The 16,589-nt window shown below is 47.2% G+C and overlaps 6 protein-coding genes across 6 annotated transcripts; 3 read left to right on the top strand and 3 right to left on the bottom strand.

Moving 5' to 3' along the window:
• Window positions 1–15: 15 nt before the first annotated feature.
• On the bottom strand, window positions 16–2,335 carry N7455_009884 (uncharacterized protein). Its single transcript, XM_040962240.2, has 8 exons — window positions 1,809–2,335; window positions 1,635–1,724; window positions 1,164–1,573; window positions 906–1,097; window positions 749–843; window positions 541–697; window positions 429–489; window positions 16–364 (listed from the first exon to the last, which is right to left on the bottom strand). The coding sequence occupies exons 1-8, from the start codon at window positions 2,200–2,202 to the stop codon at window positions 165–167; spliced, it is 1,599 nt and encodes a 532-aa protein (XP_040807305.1). The 5' UTR covers window positions 2,203–2,335; the 3' UTR covers window positions 16–164.
• A 328-nt stretch (window positions 2,336–2,663) lies between these two features.
• Window positions 2,664–4,087, top strand: N7455_009883 (uncharacterized protein; the record flags this gene model as incomplete). The annotated part of the gene is made up of 3 exons (XM_065606321.1): window positions 2,664–2,741; window positions 2,791–2,865; window positions 2,921–4,087. The coding sequence occupies 3 exons, from the start codon at window positions 2,664–2,666 to the stop codon at window positions 4,085–4,087; spliced, it is 1,320 nt and encodes a 439-aa protein (XP_065460284.1).
• A 2,175-nt stretch (window positions 4,088–6,262) lies between these two features.
• On the top strand, window positions 6,263–8,212 carry N7455_009882 (uncharacterized protein; the record flags this gene model as incomplete). The annotated part of the gene is made up of 1 exon (XM_040962246.2): window positions 6,263–8,212. The coding sequence occupies one exon, from the start codon at window positions 6,263–6,265 to the stop codon at window positions 8,210–8,212; it is 1,950 nt and encodes a 649-aa protein (XP_040807318.2).
• Window positions 8,213–8,986: 774 nt separating this feature from the next.
• Window positions 8,987–12,053, bottom strand: N7455_009881 (uncharacterized protein; the record flags this gene model as incomplete). The annotated part of the gene is made up of 6 exons (XM_065606320.1): window positions 8,987–10,894; window positions 10,944–11,341; window positions 11,398–11,624; window positions 11,674–11,754; window positions 11,813–11,819; window positions 11,870–12,053. 6 exons carry the CDS (start codon window positions 12,051–12,053, stop codon window positions 8,987–8,989), a joined length of 2,805 nt encoding a protein of 934 aa, XP_065460283.1.
• A 1,893-nt stretch (window positions 12,054–13,946) lies between these two features.
• N7455_009880 (NAD(P)-dependent oxidoreductase) lies at window positions 13,947–14,597 on the top strand (the record flags this gene model as incomplete). The annotated part of the gene is made up of 1 exon (XM_040961727.2): window positions 13,947–14,597. One exon carries the CDS (start codon window positions 13,947–13,949, stop codon window positions 14,595–14,597), a length of 651 nt encoding a protein of 216 aa, XP_040807838.2.
• A 615-nt stretch (window positions 14,598–15,212) lies between these two features.
• N7455_009879 (tyrosine-protein phosphatase) lies at window positions 15,213–16,199 on the bottom strand (the record flags this gene model as incomplete). Its single annotated transcript, XM_040961728.2, has 2 exons — window positions 15,213–15,592; window positions 15,698–16,199. 2 exons carry the CDS (start codon window positions 16,197–16,199, stop codon window positions 15,213–15,215), a joined length of 882 nt encoding a protein of 293 aa, XP_040807817.1.
• Between the last annotated feature and the right edge of the window lie 390 nt (window positions 16,200–16,589).

Raw genomic sequence — 16,589 nt, 5'->3', positions numbered from 1 at the left:
AAGAAGTGAAAAAAATGGTAAGAATGGTGTGATTACAATTTCTATAATACATTAGGTGCAGGTAACATCTTTTGGTACATGATCTTATACATGTGTCGCTTCGGGGGTAGGTGTAACACGATTAAAGCGCTCTATATAGTATGACGTAAATGGCTGGTGAAGCTTTAGACAGTTCCAATTTTAGATGGGGAGGTTGTCAGCTCGGTCTTGCCGTCACTGAGAGCCTCACCACTGTTGACTCCGTGTTCGGCGAGGACATCGCCGTGGAGCTTGTATGCTTGTTCCATCTTCCAGTAGAATGGACTGGGGGTGGAGAAGAGAGCATCAATTGACTCGAGAGAGCGGTTGCGGGTTTCGGGGTAGACTGCGAAGAGGAATGTGTTAGATTCTAGAGCTGGGCGTAGATCGATACAACATCAAACACATACATAGATAGACGATCGGGATCCAGATGAGGTTGAGGCCAGCAAACAAAAAGTATGTACGGCTCTAAAAGGTTATTAGTATCTCCATTGAAGTAGGAAAGTCGAGGCCACTTACAGTCATAACATTAAACATGATAGGGTTGACTAGAGTGGTCATACCTACTCCAATAGCCCACCCTGTGATCCCGAATCCATTTCCTTGGGCTCTTAGATCACTGGGGAAGATCTCAGTAGGTATTAAGAAAGCAACCGTACCCCAAGTGGCAGCATAACTAGACATCACTTTAGTATGTAAAAAGATTCGCAATTCCATGTGGACTTACCCCAGATTAAATAAAAAGAGCATAGTCACGGCACCAGGCGCATATTGAGATGCCTTTTCAGGGTTATGCAGCGAGCCTTCATAAACAGCTCCAGCCTATAAATTGTTAGAAGAACGTGTCTCGGTAAAGCACCTCGATCTGTAGAAGAAAAACCCACAATAAGGTTAACTGCAAACAAAACAGCCGCTCCGCCCATCAAACACACCCGTCGGCCCAATCGGTCAATGATTTGAGCACTGATAATGGTACCTATAATTCCAATTGTGTTGATTCCTCCAGCAAGACCGTTTTGCTTTATATCACTATAACCTGCCTGAGCAAGCAATGTCGGAGAATAGGCAGTGACAGCCTATAATCATTATTAGCACCCTGATAATTTTTTTTCAAGAGACTGGTTGCAAACGCCGTAACTCACCGTAATACCCGTCCAGGACGCCATAATCTGAAGCCAAACACACAACCAAGCTCGTCGGCCCAGATTCAGCCCCGGCTTTCCACCCTTTCCAAATAATATCTTCACAAACTCAATCGGGGAGCTGCGCTTGCTTCCCTCCGCCGTGACAATAATCTCAAGGTATTCTCGGTCGATATCTTCCTGGGAGGCCCGGTCTTTGCGAATACGATTCAAAAGGTCTCGCGCTTCATCATTCCGCCCCACCGAGGCCAGATAGCGGGGGCTATCCGGTAACATTTTGATAAAGGCAACTAGGAGGAGTGCCGGGAAACATTGGAAGGCGAGTAGGAAGCGCCATCGTACGTCCGAGTAACCGTTATCGACGAAAGCGAGGCCGAAGGAGATCCAATATGCGACGGAGATTCCTAGATCTTGAAAATAATCCATGTTAGAAAGGGCCCCCACAGTGGATATCGTGAATTGACGACTCACAATTTGCAATGAAGACATAACCCAAAAAGCCACCACGATGGTTTGCGGAAGAGGTCTCCGACACTAATACCGGGGTGATGCCAGTCAAAGCTGCGAGAAGAAAAAAAAAAAAAAAATTAGAATCGTAGCTCCTTGTAAGCGTCAAGCTGAGGCACAACCAGGAAGGATTCTTACCCCCGGTCCCGATCCCTGTAACCACCCTAGCACACAGCATAAAATTTGAATCCTGCGCGCCCGCCTGCAGCGCGCCACCAATTAGCGCAAATAATGATCCAGCGAGTAGGCCGTTGATCCGACCAACTCGATCTGCGAGCCATCCGCCAGCGAAACAACCAAAGATCGCACCCAGGTAATATATGCTGACAATTCCACCCTGGTGAGTGGTGTCGGTCACTGTCCCATCTGGTTTACCGATTCCAACTTCTGTCACATATCTCGGTGCGCTGTTGACGCCACCCATCACACCCTGGTCGTATCCCTCGAAAAAGATGGAGATCAGCGAGAAGATTTGAATGGCGACATTCAGCTGACGCGGCGAAAGTCGCTTCCATAGTGTCGTGTAGCCCATGATAGATGATCAAAATGATAAAACCCTTCCCCAGATCCCGATAAGGCGAAAAAGAAGCTATCTCAAGTAATCCTTGTCCTGGGACCCGCCCCCGGCATTTGTTGAAGATTCTGAAGGCCAAGATTGGTAAGACTGGGGGCACGATGGAGCTGTCCCTGCGGGGCCAAGCCCTCGATATTTTCAAGCGCGTAGCCATTTATCATTTTGTAATTCCCTAATAGGCGTTTTGCCGATCATCCCTTCTACCTTTCCAGGGTTGTCAACTAATATTAGATCTATCAGAATCGAGAATGCCGGAGCGGATTTTTCGGTCTCCACCATTCATCGGTTGGTTCATTATGGGTACCAGCTAAGAGGACCGGTCTGGTTAAATACGGGACTTGATCCTCAAGATGTTTCGTTTTTTTCTTCCCGAGTTGTTTCTGATATTTCTGCGTGTTGTTTGAAATTTGGAATCAAACATGGCATCCAACTCGATTAATGGCAATGGCCATGGTTTAGACATCACCGTTTTGGGTTTGAATAGCGGAACGTCCATGGTAAGTGGCTGTCTGTTCACTTGAGAAACGCCAAACTCATCAGTTATAGGATGGCATCGACTGCGCTCTTTGTCGATTTCGCCAGGAGACCCCCGAATCACCTATGCACTTCGAACTACTTAAGGCAAGTACCGACGGGAATGCTCCACGGGGTACGACATACTGACCAATGACTGCAGTATGGAGAAATTCCACTTGAGCCGGTCATCAAAAAGAGGGTGATGAACATGATTCTCCATAATAAGACCTCCCCCTCGGAGTTGTCTGAAGTGAATGTGATCCTGGGCGAGACCTTCGCCTCAGCCGTGCACCAGTTCTGTAAGGATTACGATGTGGACATCAAATCGATCGATGTCCTCGGATCCCACGGCCAAACCATCTGGCTACTTTCCATGCCAGAGGCCGGCGAGACCCGCAGCGCTTTGACTATGGCCGAGGGCACATTCCTAGCCTCGCGCACGGGCATTACATCAGTCACCGACTTCCGGGTAAGTGATCAGGCAGCTGGACGCCAGGGAGCACCCCTCATTGCCTTTTTCGACGCGCTAGTGCTGCACCACCCAACCAAGCTGCGTGCATGCCAGAACATCGGCGGTATCGCAAATGTCTGCTTTGTCCTCCCGGATAGCCACGGCGGAGTTGACGCCTGCTACGATTTCGACACTGGTCCAGGAAACGTGTTCATCGATGCCGTTGTACGCCACTACACGAACGGCAAGCGCGAGTACGACCAGGATGGCGAGATGGGCGCCCGCGGTACCGTCGACCAGGAACTCGTGGACGATTTCCTGACACATCCCTACTTCGCGCTGGAACCGCCCAAGACAACGGGCCGTGAAGTTTTCCGTGACACCATCGCCCACGAATTTATCGTCAAAGCCGAGGCCAAGGGCCTTAAGCCTGACGACGTCGTCGCCACCATTACCCGTGTTACCGCCCAGGCCATCGTGGACCATTACCGACGCTACGCTCCCAAGGACCTCGAAATCGCCGAGATATTCATGTGCGGCGGTGGTGCCTACAACCCCAACATCGCTGCCTTTATCCAGGAAAATTACCCCAACACTCGGATTATGATGCTCGATGAGGCTGGTATCCCGGGCGGCGCTAAGGAGGCTATTACGTTTGCTTGGCAGGGCATGGAGGCTGTGGTCGGTCGCTCTATCCCTGTCCCCACTCGTGTTGAGACTCGCCAAGAATATGTCCTCGGTAAGGTGTCTCCCGGCAAGAACTACCGCAACGTCTTGCGTCAGGGCATGTCGTTTGGCGCTGGTCGTGATCATCTCCCCCCAGTGAAGGATATGATTAATTACGTTGATGGCAAGGCTTTTGATAACAAGTGGTAAATACGGGTTACGTACTTTTTTTCTATCAAGCCCTTTGCATTACGGTTTTGGGGTGCATTTATATACTATTTAGGCTTTTTTCCCTCTTCTGACGCAGCGTTACAATGATAACATACATATATGTGGACTGACGAATGTAATGTTATTTATTCCTGGTTATTTTCTCCACGTGTCAGTGAATATCTCAGAATCTCGAAATAGAAATGGACGCCCGAGGTCAACCGGCAAATTTAATACTAATGCACATCATAGTGCGTTCAAAGTATAAAAACACTAAGCAGGCGATCCACTACACTAGGACCACTAGCATACCCCAAGTTTTCATTAAGCTCTATGCATACACGTTAAGTTTGAGACAGTAAATATCCATTCAGCCATTTTGGCAGTGCCGTTGGCACGTGCTGAAAAAGAGAGCTGTATCGGCAGTTGTTCGGCCCGAGCTTTCACCGGGCCTATATGACCGTCTGTGGATGAAACGGGCTAATCCATTGCTCTTACATACTCCATAGTGGTGTGGGGATAGTTTTCTCTCCATATATCATATGCCTATTAGGATCTAGACTGCGGGCGAAGCTGTTCCTCGGGTCTTGGGGTAGCCTTGTGGGGCGTTATTCTAAACACTTTTTCAGAGAAATTTGGTCTCGATATGCAGTTGGATAGCTCTATATTATGTTGATAGAAGAAATCTGGCTTATAGCAAGAAGAGGAAGTGGCTCTGATTAACAACAACTGAGTTGTATGTACATGCATTTGTATATAACCTCAACCACGAAATCCTCCTATTGAACAAACAGTAGGACAACAAACACATTCTTCAATTGGGAATCATGGGGTCTCACATAATGACCGGGTTTTAAAACTGACAGTTGCCGAGTTGGAACGCTGTACTTAGTTATAATTCGGGTACTGCCAATCGGGCCAAGGGTATATCGCAATAAAATGGCTTGCCGAGGAAAATATAGGCTTCAATGATCGTTCGCTCCAGGATATAGGAATGTAAGAACGGAAGGTTCAAGGTCTCTTCTTACAATATCATACATCATACTTTAATTGAAAAAGAATACCTTTCTGACGGCTATACGACTATTGCTCCGCGGGTGGTTATTTTCACCTTCTAGCTACGACAATAGGAACAGAAATAACTATTTGAATATACCGTCCCTATTATCTCGGGCTAAATAGGTCATATCATTGAAGTACTATGTCAAGAGCAGAGGCAGCATGAGCGACTATCTGTGTTGTTAATAGATCTGAATCTTTGTGTACAAGTGCGGCTAATATTCGGTAGTTCATTCGGATTTTGAGGTTCATACTTGCTATATAGACAGTGGTATTAAGATAAGCCACGTGCCACCCTTGCTCGCTTGAAGTATATGGCAAGATCATTATTGTTGCACCTGATATCCGACGATTTTATTTCAATTCTTCAAATCTTTATCTCCTCATTTACCCCGCAATCTAAGTGGTGTAACGTTACAGTCCAGAGAAGCTTTGGGGGCTTCAAGGGCTTAAGCGTATTTCGCCGAGATATCTAAATTATCCCGTAAATGTGGCTTGAGGAGAGCATTGGTAACTGACGATCTGCAAGGTCGTACTCGTCCACAGGCTAAGTCAATGTTCACCCAATCAACGATCAGCGACACCCGAGAATTCTCTACAACTGCCTCCACCTTACCTCGCTATAATATATTATATATTACGATAGACGCGCCAAGTTGCGAGCGGGGGAGGTGGTGAATTGCCGAGACAATGCCAGCTTGCCAAAATGACCCCTAGCAGTTCAGATTGATCATCGCTGTGCAGGTTCCTGCACTTTCTGATCCTCTGTTATCGCAAAGCACTACTACCTGAGAACACTACCATCTGTGAACATTACCACCTGAGAGGACTATCCCCTGTAAATCTTATTTTCTAGGATACTCGGAATATCCTATTCTAAACTGTTGTTTAGGATACATAGTGGGATACGACCTAAGAAATTAATCAACTAAAATCAAACCCCGATAGTACCCCCTTCTAGGGGCTATACTGCACTCTCCTGGCCATGATGTAACCGATCGTGGTACCCCGTCACTTCCAATCTTGGAAGGTTATCAATAAACACCTTTGGGGGCTGTAAACCCCACCTTCCTCAATATATAAACCATGCCATTAAACATGTTATTTCTTCACACAATGTTCAATCTACACCGCATCACCTGCCTTCGGGCTTTTGTTGTCACCCTTGCCACGCTTGGGTCAGTCAGCGCTGTACCCATTGATAATGACCTCGCTGGTCGTGACACCGGAGGCCCCGCGGTATGGCCCACTCCTCAACAGATGACATTAACCGGCGGAAAGGTATCGCTGAAGGGTGATGTAACCCTCGTGACCGACAATTTCAAGGACTCCGCCACGATCTCCACGGTCAAGGAAGTCGTGGCTGCTGCCGGTGGTAATGTTGTTCTCGCCTCCAAGCCTAGCGGTAAAGGCACGCAGATTTTCGTTGGCACGGAGGCAGAAGCTGGAGTTGCTGTCGCTGCTGCCAAGGCTCTTGGTGGAAACTCTGCGAATGGCCTCGACGCCGACGGCTATGTTTTTGCATGTGGCCATTATGAGCAAAAGCCAAGCATTGTACTCAATGGTGTGGACGAGCGTGGCACATTCTATGCGGCACAGACTCTTCGTCAACTTCTCGACGGTGACAATATCCCCGGTGTCAAGGTGCGTGATTGGCCGCTCATGTCTATCCGTGGCTCGATCGAGGGTTTCTACGGTGTCCCCTGGTCTCATCAGGCACGTCTTGACCAGTTTGCTTTCTATGGAAAGCACAAGATGAACACCTATGTGTACACACCCAAGGATGATCCACTTCTCCGCGCCAAATGGCGCACACTTTATAGTGGCGACGAGCTTACCCAGCTCAAGGAGCTTGTTGAGACTGCAAATACCAACCATGTCGACTTCACCTATGCTCTTTCGCCTGGCTTAGATGTATGCTACTCGTCCGATGACGACTTCGACGCTACTGTCGCCAAGTTTAACCAGCTACGCGACTTTGGTGTCAGCAGCTTCTACATTGCTCTTGATGATATCGCGCTCGAGTTCCATTGCGATGCCGACAAGAAGAAGTGGCCCGAAACAGAGAACGACGAATGGATTGCCGATGCCCAGGCCTTCTACCTAAACCGTGTTCAGACTGAATACATCGAGCCGAACGACCTTGAAAACCTCGAGACCGTCCCGACCAACTACGCCGGCAGCGCAGCATCCCCGTACAAAACAGAATTTGGCACCAAGCTAAACAAGAAGATTCGCGTTCAGTGGACCGGAGAAGGAGTTTTCAGCGACGATATCACAGTTGACAGCGTTGAGACAGCCGACGCGAGCTACGTCACCGAAAACTTGTTCCTATGGGACAACTTCCCAGTCAACGACGGCAACCGTGATCGCTTATTCCTCAACCCGCTCACCAAGCGTGCTGCCGAGCTATACAAGCATCTTCTTGGCTTCACCTCAAACCCGATGAACCAGCCATATGCCTCTATGGCCACGCTCGCGAACTACGGCGATTATACGTGGAACGGGCCGTCGTACGACGCCACTAAGTCTATGGATGCAAGCCTATGGGAGCTGTCTGGTAGTGACAAAACCGTCCACAATGCACTCATTGCATTCGCCGACCTTAACCAGAACTGGCCGTACCAAAGTCCCGAGGTCAATGCTCCCAGTCTTACCAAGGACATTGCGGCTTTCTGGGCGGCTCGCAAAGCTGGCACCAACGACGGAACTCAGGCGTTGAAAGATCGCCTCGCACTCATTATCACCATCCCCGATGTTCTCCCCAAAATGGCTACCAAGGCCTTTGCTACGGACGTGGCGCCCTGGGCGACAGTTGCTAAGCAATGGGCGAACGCCTGTCAGTGCTTGATTTCCATGCTCGAGGCGCTCGATAAAAAGGATCAGAGCACGGCAGATGCTGAGTTCAACTCTGCTAAGGAGTGGGTTGAGAAGACGAAGGCTAAGACTGTTGATGACCGTAATACTGATGGCAAGGACCTTCCCAAGTCGATTGTCCCAATTACCGGTGACGGGGCGTTTGATACGTTCCTCACTAATGCCACGGCTATTTACAATGGTAAATAAATGGGGATACGGGGTTGGTAGTATAAGTCGTATAGACAGATATAATGCACGCATTTTATACGAAATGCAAATATTGATATGAAGAACTAGTCAGTGTCGTAGGAGTAAGGGTAGTCAACCATATTCAAAAGCAGTGTCAATCTACGCACATTTCTCTGATTTCCGCATAAGAATATTAAGCCCAAAAATTCGTGGATCGATGTTAAGACATGCAAAACAGAGTCCAACATAGAATTGAAGAGAGTAGATAGGTAGAACTGATTTCGAGCGCTAAAAAAAAGCTAAAAAAAGATATCACGAGGCCTTCTAAGCTGCGAACGAACTATTCTTATATCTATATATCGCCATTTTAGGAGATTTTGTAGGTCTCTACTCTTAGGTATAAAGATTACAGCTATTTTCATACTTGTAAGCTATAACTTCCCCAAAACGTGGTGACATAAATTATATGGTGTACATAGCATTATCTTTGCCTGCTAGAGACGATCCTCTGATAGAACTACCTAGGTACCTAGGTAGGCTACCTTGCTTATGAAGGCCTCTTTAATATCCGAAAGGGGGATTTTATTGCATGGCACTTATACCGCTGCGTACGCGACTATCAATCTGGCCACAATTTCCGATTTTAGCATCCATGGATAGCCTAAGAACTAGCGGATCAGTAATGTTAAGACCGGAGGTTGCTATCGAGGAGCGAGGTAGATAATTTTCTAGATACAAAGAAGCACCACGAAACAAAGCTATAGAAGAAACTACATGCAATGTATACACTCATCAATTCTTCGTAGTCTGATCCCACAGACTGCGCACAGTAACATCATCTACCCACTTACCCCCAGTCTCATCCTTCTGCACAATAAACTTCAGCGTCCGTCTCTCACCAGGAAGTAAAGAGAACGAGTTATCCTCAAAGTATCCCACCACACCAGCAGGATAGTCAAGCCATGTATACAGCGAGATAGCACTCTGAGCCTCGACGGTGAACGCACCACTCTTTGCATCATGAGACAACTTAAGCTTCGGGTTTTTCAGTGCCAGCTCCTTGGGGAAGACAGCCGTAAACTGGTTCCGGTGTGTGAACGTAGTCAAAGTTTTGCTTTCGGCATTCGGGAGATGACCCTGAGCAGTGAGATCAATGACCAGGACGGCATCCTTCGTATCAGGCAGAGACAGCTTCGCCACATTGGTTTCGTAGATATTGGTAGTATTGAGTGCTCCAACAGAGAAATGTTTTGTCAAGGGAGTACCCGCGTTCCTGTGGATTGGGTTGCCAGACAAGTCCGTCCAGGTAAGATTCACCGTTCCCCCGACAGTCTCCCAGAGGTCCGATGTCACATAGATAGACAAATCGCCCGTCGTATAGTTCCAGAATGGCGAAACGATAACGGGCTGGAAGATATCGCGGGCGACGTAGTGGAGGACCTTCCAGCGGCCGTCATATTCGATGCCAGCCCATGTCGGAGCCTGCCAGATATCTTCGAGTTGCCAGTACAGGGATCCGAGCTGGCGCTCTGGCATCCCACTTCCGCGACGATAGAACTGGATTTCTGACTTGTACATGTCTGCTTGGAACAGCTGGGTTGCGTGACACCAGGAACTGAAGTTGGTGGTGGGGTCTTGCTTGTCGGGGATCGGGTAGTATGTCTCTACCGCTATGGTCATTTCGGCCATGCCCTTAGACGAGTTACTGTAGTTGTGGGTGTCTGGGCTGTTTGCTGGGTAGTGGTGGTTTCTGAGCATGATAGTGCTGCTGTTGAAGTGGAGGTCTTTCTCGTCCACGGCTTGCTGCCATGTTTGCAGACTCGGCATGCTGTGGTAGCCGAATTCGTTCGCGAAGCGGCCGACGGGGTAACCGTCGGAGTTGAATGCCCCATTGATATCATAACTATAGTAGTCTGTATTACCATAATAATAGCCTTCTGTGGAGCCATTTTCGTAACGTTCAATCATAGGGACTGGGGCAGACAGATCAACTTCCAGGAAACCGTTGTTGGTGCTACTGGGCATGTATGAAATCGATCGGGAGTTCTCGTAAACCAAAGGGAGAATCAGAGAGATGAACAGATGCTCGTAATCGCCAAGTATGTGGGCGTAGGATGCAGGATCCGCTTTCTTAGCAGTTGGTAGCTCCAAGTTTTCAAGCTCATTTCCACCAACCCACAAAGCTAAGGATGGATGATGGTTGACCCGTCTCGCATTGTAGACAATCTCGACAGCAACATTGTCAAGGAACGCTTGGTCCGTGGGATACAGAGCATCACTGAATTGGAACTCGCTCCACAGTAACACTCCGCGTTCGTCGGCGAGATCGTATATGAAGTCCGGAAGGTAAACACCTGAAGCCCAGACTCGGAGCATATTCTGATTTCCAGCGACAACGGCATCAAAGAGTCGTTTCATCTTGGCCTCGGTGACTCGCGGCCAGAAAGCATCCGGTGGAATGAGGTTCGAGCCCTTTGCGTAAAACTCATGCCCATTCACCTCGAAATGCCAATTCGCACCGGGCGCGATACCCTGCGCCAACTGGCCATCGGTGATATTGGATCGGTTCAGGAAAATAGTACGGAAGCCAGTGCGTTTGGTTACGCTGGCGAGGCTCTGGTCTTTGTTCTGAATGGTGGCTGTAACGTTGTACATGCTTTGCTTGCCCATTCCTGCGGGCCACCAGAGATTCGGTCCTGTCTTCAGACATTGTCAGACATATTCTCTTATCCCGTTATTGAATACTTACTGCATCAACTATGGTAGTACCACTGATGGTTTGTCCAGATACCACAACGTTATCGAGTGATCCGGACTTCAGTACTTTGCCCGACTCGATGTCCTTGATCTCGATAGACATTGATGGATGGGTAGGCGGGGAGCCGAGGTAGTCAATACTTGCATTCACAACCCAGGGCTGACTCTGATCGGGAGTAAGGTGGTTAATCTGGCCCTTTCGATAGATGTCAAATCCTGTGTTTAGAACATATAAATCTTCCTCTTTCTCAGACTGCACCAGGTAGATATTCTGCCATGGACCAGCAGGTGAGAACGCTGGGCCCCAATCCCAGCCAAAGTCGGACTGCTCTTTGCGAATAAACCAGCGGTTAGGGAATTCATAGGTTTCCTGAACACCAGTAGGCCATTCTGCAGATATTATCAGACATCAGACATATTGTCTTATCTCATGGTTGAATACTTACCGGGGGCGTTTGGATCAGCGGCAATTGCATTTTGGATCTTAGTGGCACTTCCAAAATCGAGAGAGACGATCGGGGAACTATTGCAATGTTTCAGGGCATTGGAAATATCAAAATTATACTGCCGGAACTGATTATCTGTGGTTCCTATCAAATGACCGCAGAACTCGATTGTTGTAAAGGTGTCAAGCCCATTAAACACGAGCCAGGAGGACTTGGAATTGCTCGACCTGTGAAGAATCAGTAAGAATCCCAATTGACACGTTGAAGGGCACAGACAAGCCCTTGATTGGTTTACTTGTGTAAGTCCAATTGCTGTCTACGATCCAACGCAAGTCGAAGTCATTCAAACCATAGTAGCTTCGACGCGATTCGAATTAGTATTGAGCTATTGCAGGAGAAACGAGCTTCAACTAACGGTTCATCTATTTTGTTTTGTTAGATCGGTCAATGTTTTCAATCAAAGGGGACTCACCAATAACATTTGCAGCCAGAAGATCCAAATGCGCCTGCGAGGGGACAAGGCCAGGGACGCTAACATTCAGCGCCTTGCTGCTAACAGTCCACCCATCACCGCTCAAATCCAAAACATTCTGCCCTAGAGTTGTTGACAGAATTGATGGAAGCACTGCTAGTACAAGGTGATTCCAAAGATACATAGCATCAAAATCCCAAGCTATGCTGTGATGCGAGATTGAGGGGTTTCGATCCTATGTAAGCCCTATTTATCTCTATAGATCTAACACCGGCGGCGAAATGTCGGACAATCAAGTAGATGATCTACAATCAAAATACTATATCAACCACGGTGTTGTTCGGAGTTGAAATGGAATGGTGCCATACGGGCATGTAGCCCTCAGAACCCCTCGCGAGGAAAAAGTAACGGTAGCAGCACTAAGGTACGAATTGCGATACCCGGTGAGATGAAGGAAATTCCGGGTCTAGACCAGCAGGATATACCTATGTAGGGACTGCAGTATTGGAGCTACAAAGTAACTATGTTGTATCTTTACAGAAGGTTGGGAAGCTCAAGGCTTAATTTCTTAGAGCGGGGTCCAAGGGTATGATGATCCCAGATCTCATCCGCGAAACGTGATCTGGAACAAGTAATCAAGAGATGACTCTAGAAGCAAAAGAAACCGAGTTTATTCACCTTCGCCTCAACAAACCAAGTCTCTTTTGATGCCTAGTTATTTCATGATCAACATGTATTCCTGTATTTGTTATCTTTTCCGTCAGTAAGCGAGGTATTACCAATTTCGAACTAATGTCACACCAAAGCTACACCAACCAAACTGAGAAAATATGCAAAATGCATGCAATAGAGGGAAGGGAAGAGTGACCGATCAAAGATAGCAAGCAATAGCAAGTAAAGAACTGTTCATAGAGCAAAAGATTTGATAAAACGATAAATTGTAACGTAAGAGTTGGCCAATTAGTGTTTTCAACAATGCTTTCTATGATAATAGTGGAATGTCCGGAACATCATTGACTAGCCGATGAGTGGTGAAAACATGAGGGTCAAAAGGTAGTTAAGGAGTAGACTTGCAGTTAGTGATTAACCAATAAGTTGGCTCAGAAATGAATTGTGTTACAAACTAAACAAACACGCGAATTATGTATATAATTCTGCTGACTTAGCTAGTTTATGACTGCCAAGACCATATTTTATGCAAACACTTTAGTCCGCTACCTCTATGCTAACAGGGCCAAAGATCAAATTTTATGACGAATGAGCTAATGAATTTGCGCTTTAGGAGATTGTTGTGTGAAGAAGGTAAAAATTCTCCCCCGAACTGGTTGATGGGGGGAATTGGCTGCACCTGTGATTATTAGGCGCCAGGGTGTGAACGCGGGTTCCAGCTCGGGGATACCCAACTAAGTAATTTTGAGTATCCCTTAGCTCCGAGACCTGGGAGATACTCAAAATTGTTTGATGACATAATCAAATTCTTTTGGTTATCCCGGAACTTTTTTGAGTATCCCCGAGCTGGAACCCGGGGATACTCAAAATTACTTTCTTGGGTATCCCCGAGCTGGTGGCCCGTGTGAACGTCATGTCCCCTCTTTGTAAGCAACTGGATTTATAATTCTACGGACGCAGCTTTTGGCGAAGCCCGATCTACCACACGGACTTCGGGCAACAGAGATGGCGCGCAACATGTATATCTGATAAGGCAACAGCCTACGCGTCATTCACTTCTGGTAGCAGGCTTTGTAATATACCCAAGAACTTCTAAGGTTATTGTAGCTACCAAGGTAGTCCTTACGTTGAATCAGCCGCACCCTCGATAGAGTTTATACCATAGCTATATATACCTGATAGGAGCTCCTTGGTTATATGTCGTTCCAGAGCATCCAGTTCATCGTCTACTGATTTCAAAGTTAAACTCAATCAAAGCATCATACCACGGCCTTACATACCACGGCCTCAATCAAACCACGGCCTCAATCAAACCACGGCCTCAATCAAACCACGGCCTCAATCAAACCACATCCCTACAGTTGGGAACAAAGTCAGCATCCTACCACAACGCAACAGCATCTTCAATATGCGTGTCCTTATCATTGGTGGCAGTGGACAGACTGGTCGTCTCGTCATCGATGAAGCATTGCAGCGCGGCCACAAGATCACGGCCTTGATTCGGGATCCCGCTACCCTTCCAGCTCAGGAAGGCCTAACCATCGTGAAGGGCACACCGCTGGAGCCTTCGAACATCGAAAGCGCTTTCAACGCAGTCCAAGGCGATATCCCAACTGCCGTGATCGTTACGCTTGCATCCCCGCAAATGAAGGGGACCCGAGTCATGACGAACGCGCACGAAAACCTCATCGCTGCTATGGAAAGGCACGGCGTTTCCAAAATTGCGACATTGTCTTCATTTGGTGTTGGGTCTTCTTTCCCGAATATCACTGTGATTATGAGATTCGCAATTTCCAAAACCAGCTTGAAGGATGTGTTCGAGGACCATAATCAGGTCGATGAGACACTCAAGAAGAGCGGAGTGAAATTCGTGTTGTTCAGGGCGGCGAGACTGACTCTGGCAAAGAAAGCACCCGTTCAGTTCTTTGGAGACGACGGGAAAGGGCTCGGTGTTTTCGCGGGCCTGGGGGGGATCTCGAGGGCTAGTGTGGCGGCGTGTCTGGTGGATGCTGTTGAGAAGAGCACCTGGGATCGAAGCACTCCTGTGATAACGAACTGATGGGGTGTCAAGGTATGGGCCTCTACAAGAGAGAAGGATTGTGCTTTGTGAAGCGTTATCTATTAGTTAATATATGATTCGGACATTGTTAATATCATCCAATCGGTCATCTAATTATCCATACTTTTGTTGGCAGCTTCCGCTTTGCCTTGTTGTGTAGGAAGTAAGGGCCGAACAGACTAAATTGAAGAAAGACTAGAGTTTTATAATAGATTTCAAGAAAAAAAAAGAGTAAAATAGTGAAACGGATCTCGAGCGTCCCTGTACTTTTCAAATTGATTGAAAGCCAGCGTGTGGGGAGTCCGACTAACCTTACTCCTAGATTCATTAACGCTAAGAAGGTGAGCACGTTAGATTAACCTAACTCAAAGCCCAGTAGTTATCTTCGTCTGCCAGTATCCCGAGATACTATAAATAGTGTTACCAAACGGAGATACCACAACGCCCGGCACAGTCTGGAATGCAAATGTCTTCATCGTAATAGATGAGACAGGACAGGGCTACTCTAATAACATCCAATGGGGATCATTCATCAAATGTTTATTAGCAAAAATCTAACTTGAACTGTTGTCTATTTTCCTATTATACATATGTACTCTATCTATACATGCTTGTCTATATTTGTACAGATGTCTGCAGTTGATCCACTGTCAGGTTCTTGCGCATCATCAATACATCGCTCTGCGTAAATCCAAGCCCATCAATGAGATAGCCCTCAACGCCATTTTTGTACGTTCTCTCAAATGATACCAGGAAATCTGCCATGGAAGTAGCTCGAACACCACACAGTTCGAGCATACCCAGTGCCTCGGGGCTCAACTGGCTGATGTCGACTCCATCACCTCCCAAATTTATCGCAAATGCCTGCATGAGGTTCTCCCGGGCGCTTTCAAGTCCAACTCGAGTGAGGATGTAATCATTGATAATATCGTCATGAGGTCTATTGATCAGGAGGAGGATGAGAGCGGCGAAAACACCTGTGCGATCTTTCCCGGCTGTGGATTGGAAGTTATGGTTAGCATCGATCTATTATGAATGGGGTTTGCATGCGACTATGTCAAAATGAAACATGAGAGCAAGGTGATATATGTGGAACATACCTGAGCAATGAACGATGAACGGATCGTCCGGTTTATCTCTGATATGTTTGAATGTCTCAGTGAAACATGGCGCAGCGGCCTCGAGGATCCCGAAGTACATCTTCACGAACCCTGCAGCGCCCCTGTCCGGGCCCGCAAAATCGCGGAGATTCAATGTAGCTGGTCGAGCTCCGTAGGGTAACCATATCGTCTCGACTCCTGTGATAGAAGGTGCCGGGGCTTTTTGTCGCTCGCCTTCATTCCGCAGGTCGAAGATAGTGGTGATTCCCAATTCGGTTGCGATGACCGATTTCCCGGGCCCCCAGATGTCGGACAAATTTCCGGATCGATAAACGAATCCCGGACGTAGCCTGTTGCCATCATGGCTCACATCGCGAAAGTTGGTGACACCTTGTATAGGTATAAATGGTGGCATGGATGTGATCCGGGTTATGAGTGCCTGCGGGATGGGAGTTCTGATGTCGGTATTTAATACCTCGCGGATTTGATCGGCTTCATGCATGATTATTTGGTTGAATGTACAAAGGATTGAAGATAGAAATCAAGATCAAAATTTGAAGATATAAAAAAAGCTCATTCCAACTATGTCATCGTCTCCATCGAATAGTGGAGCCGAAGCCTGGTGCAGGTACCAATGTCATCATATCCAATGACCTCAGTATCATTTTCCAGGAACTGACTTTTCAGCGGTTTTTTATGGAGAGAATTGTTAGTGGAATTTTTAGTATTCTTCTCGGTAGTCTTCTCATATATTTTTTTCTTAGATATTTTCCCCCTTATTGGTGGGCATTTTATATACTCGGTCGGGCTGTCCTGATTGACTTCATACTCATACAAGTCTTAGAAATGAGACAATGAGACCATTTTAGAAGCCAAAGTAGCAAACAAAATA

Source organism: Penicillium solitum (genome assembly GCF_028829755.1).
Source record: "Penicillium solitum strain IBT 25940 chromosome Unknown utg000008l_segment0_segment0, whole genome shotgun sequence".
NCBI classification, from domain to species: Eukaryota; Fungi; Ascomycota; class Eurotiomycetes; order Eurotiales; family Aspergillaceae; genus Penicillium; species Penicillium solitum.
The sequence above is the reverse complement of the archived record's forward strand: the minus strand, read 5'-3'. Positions and strand labels throughout refer to the sequence as shown.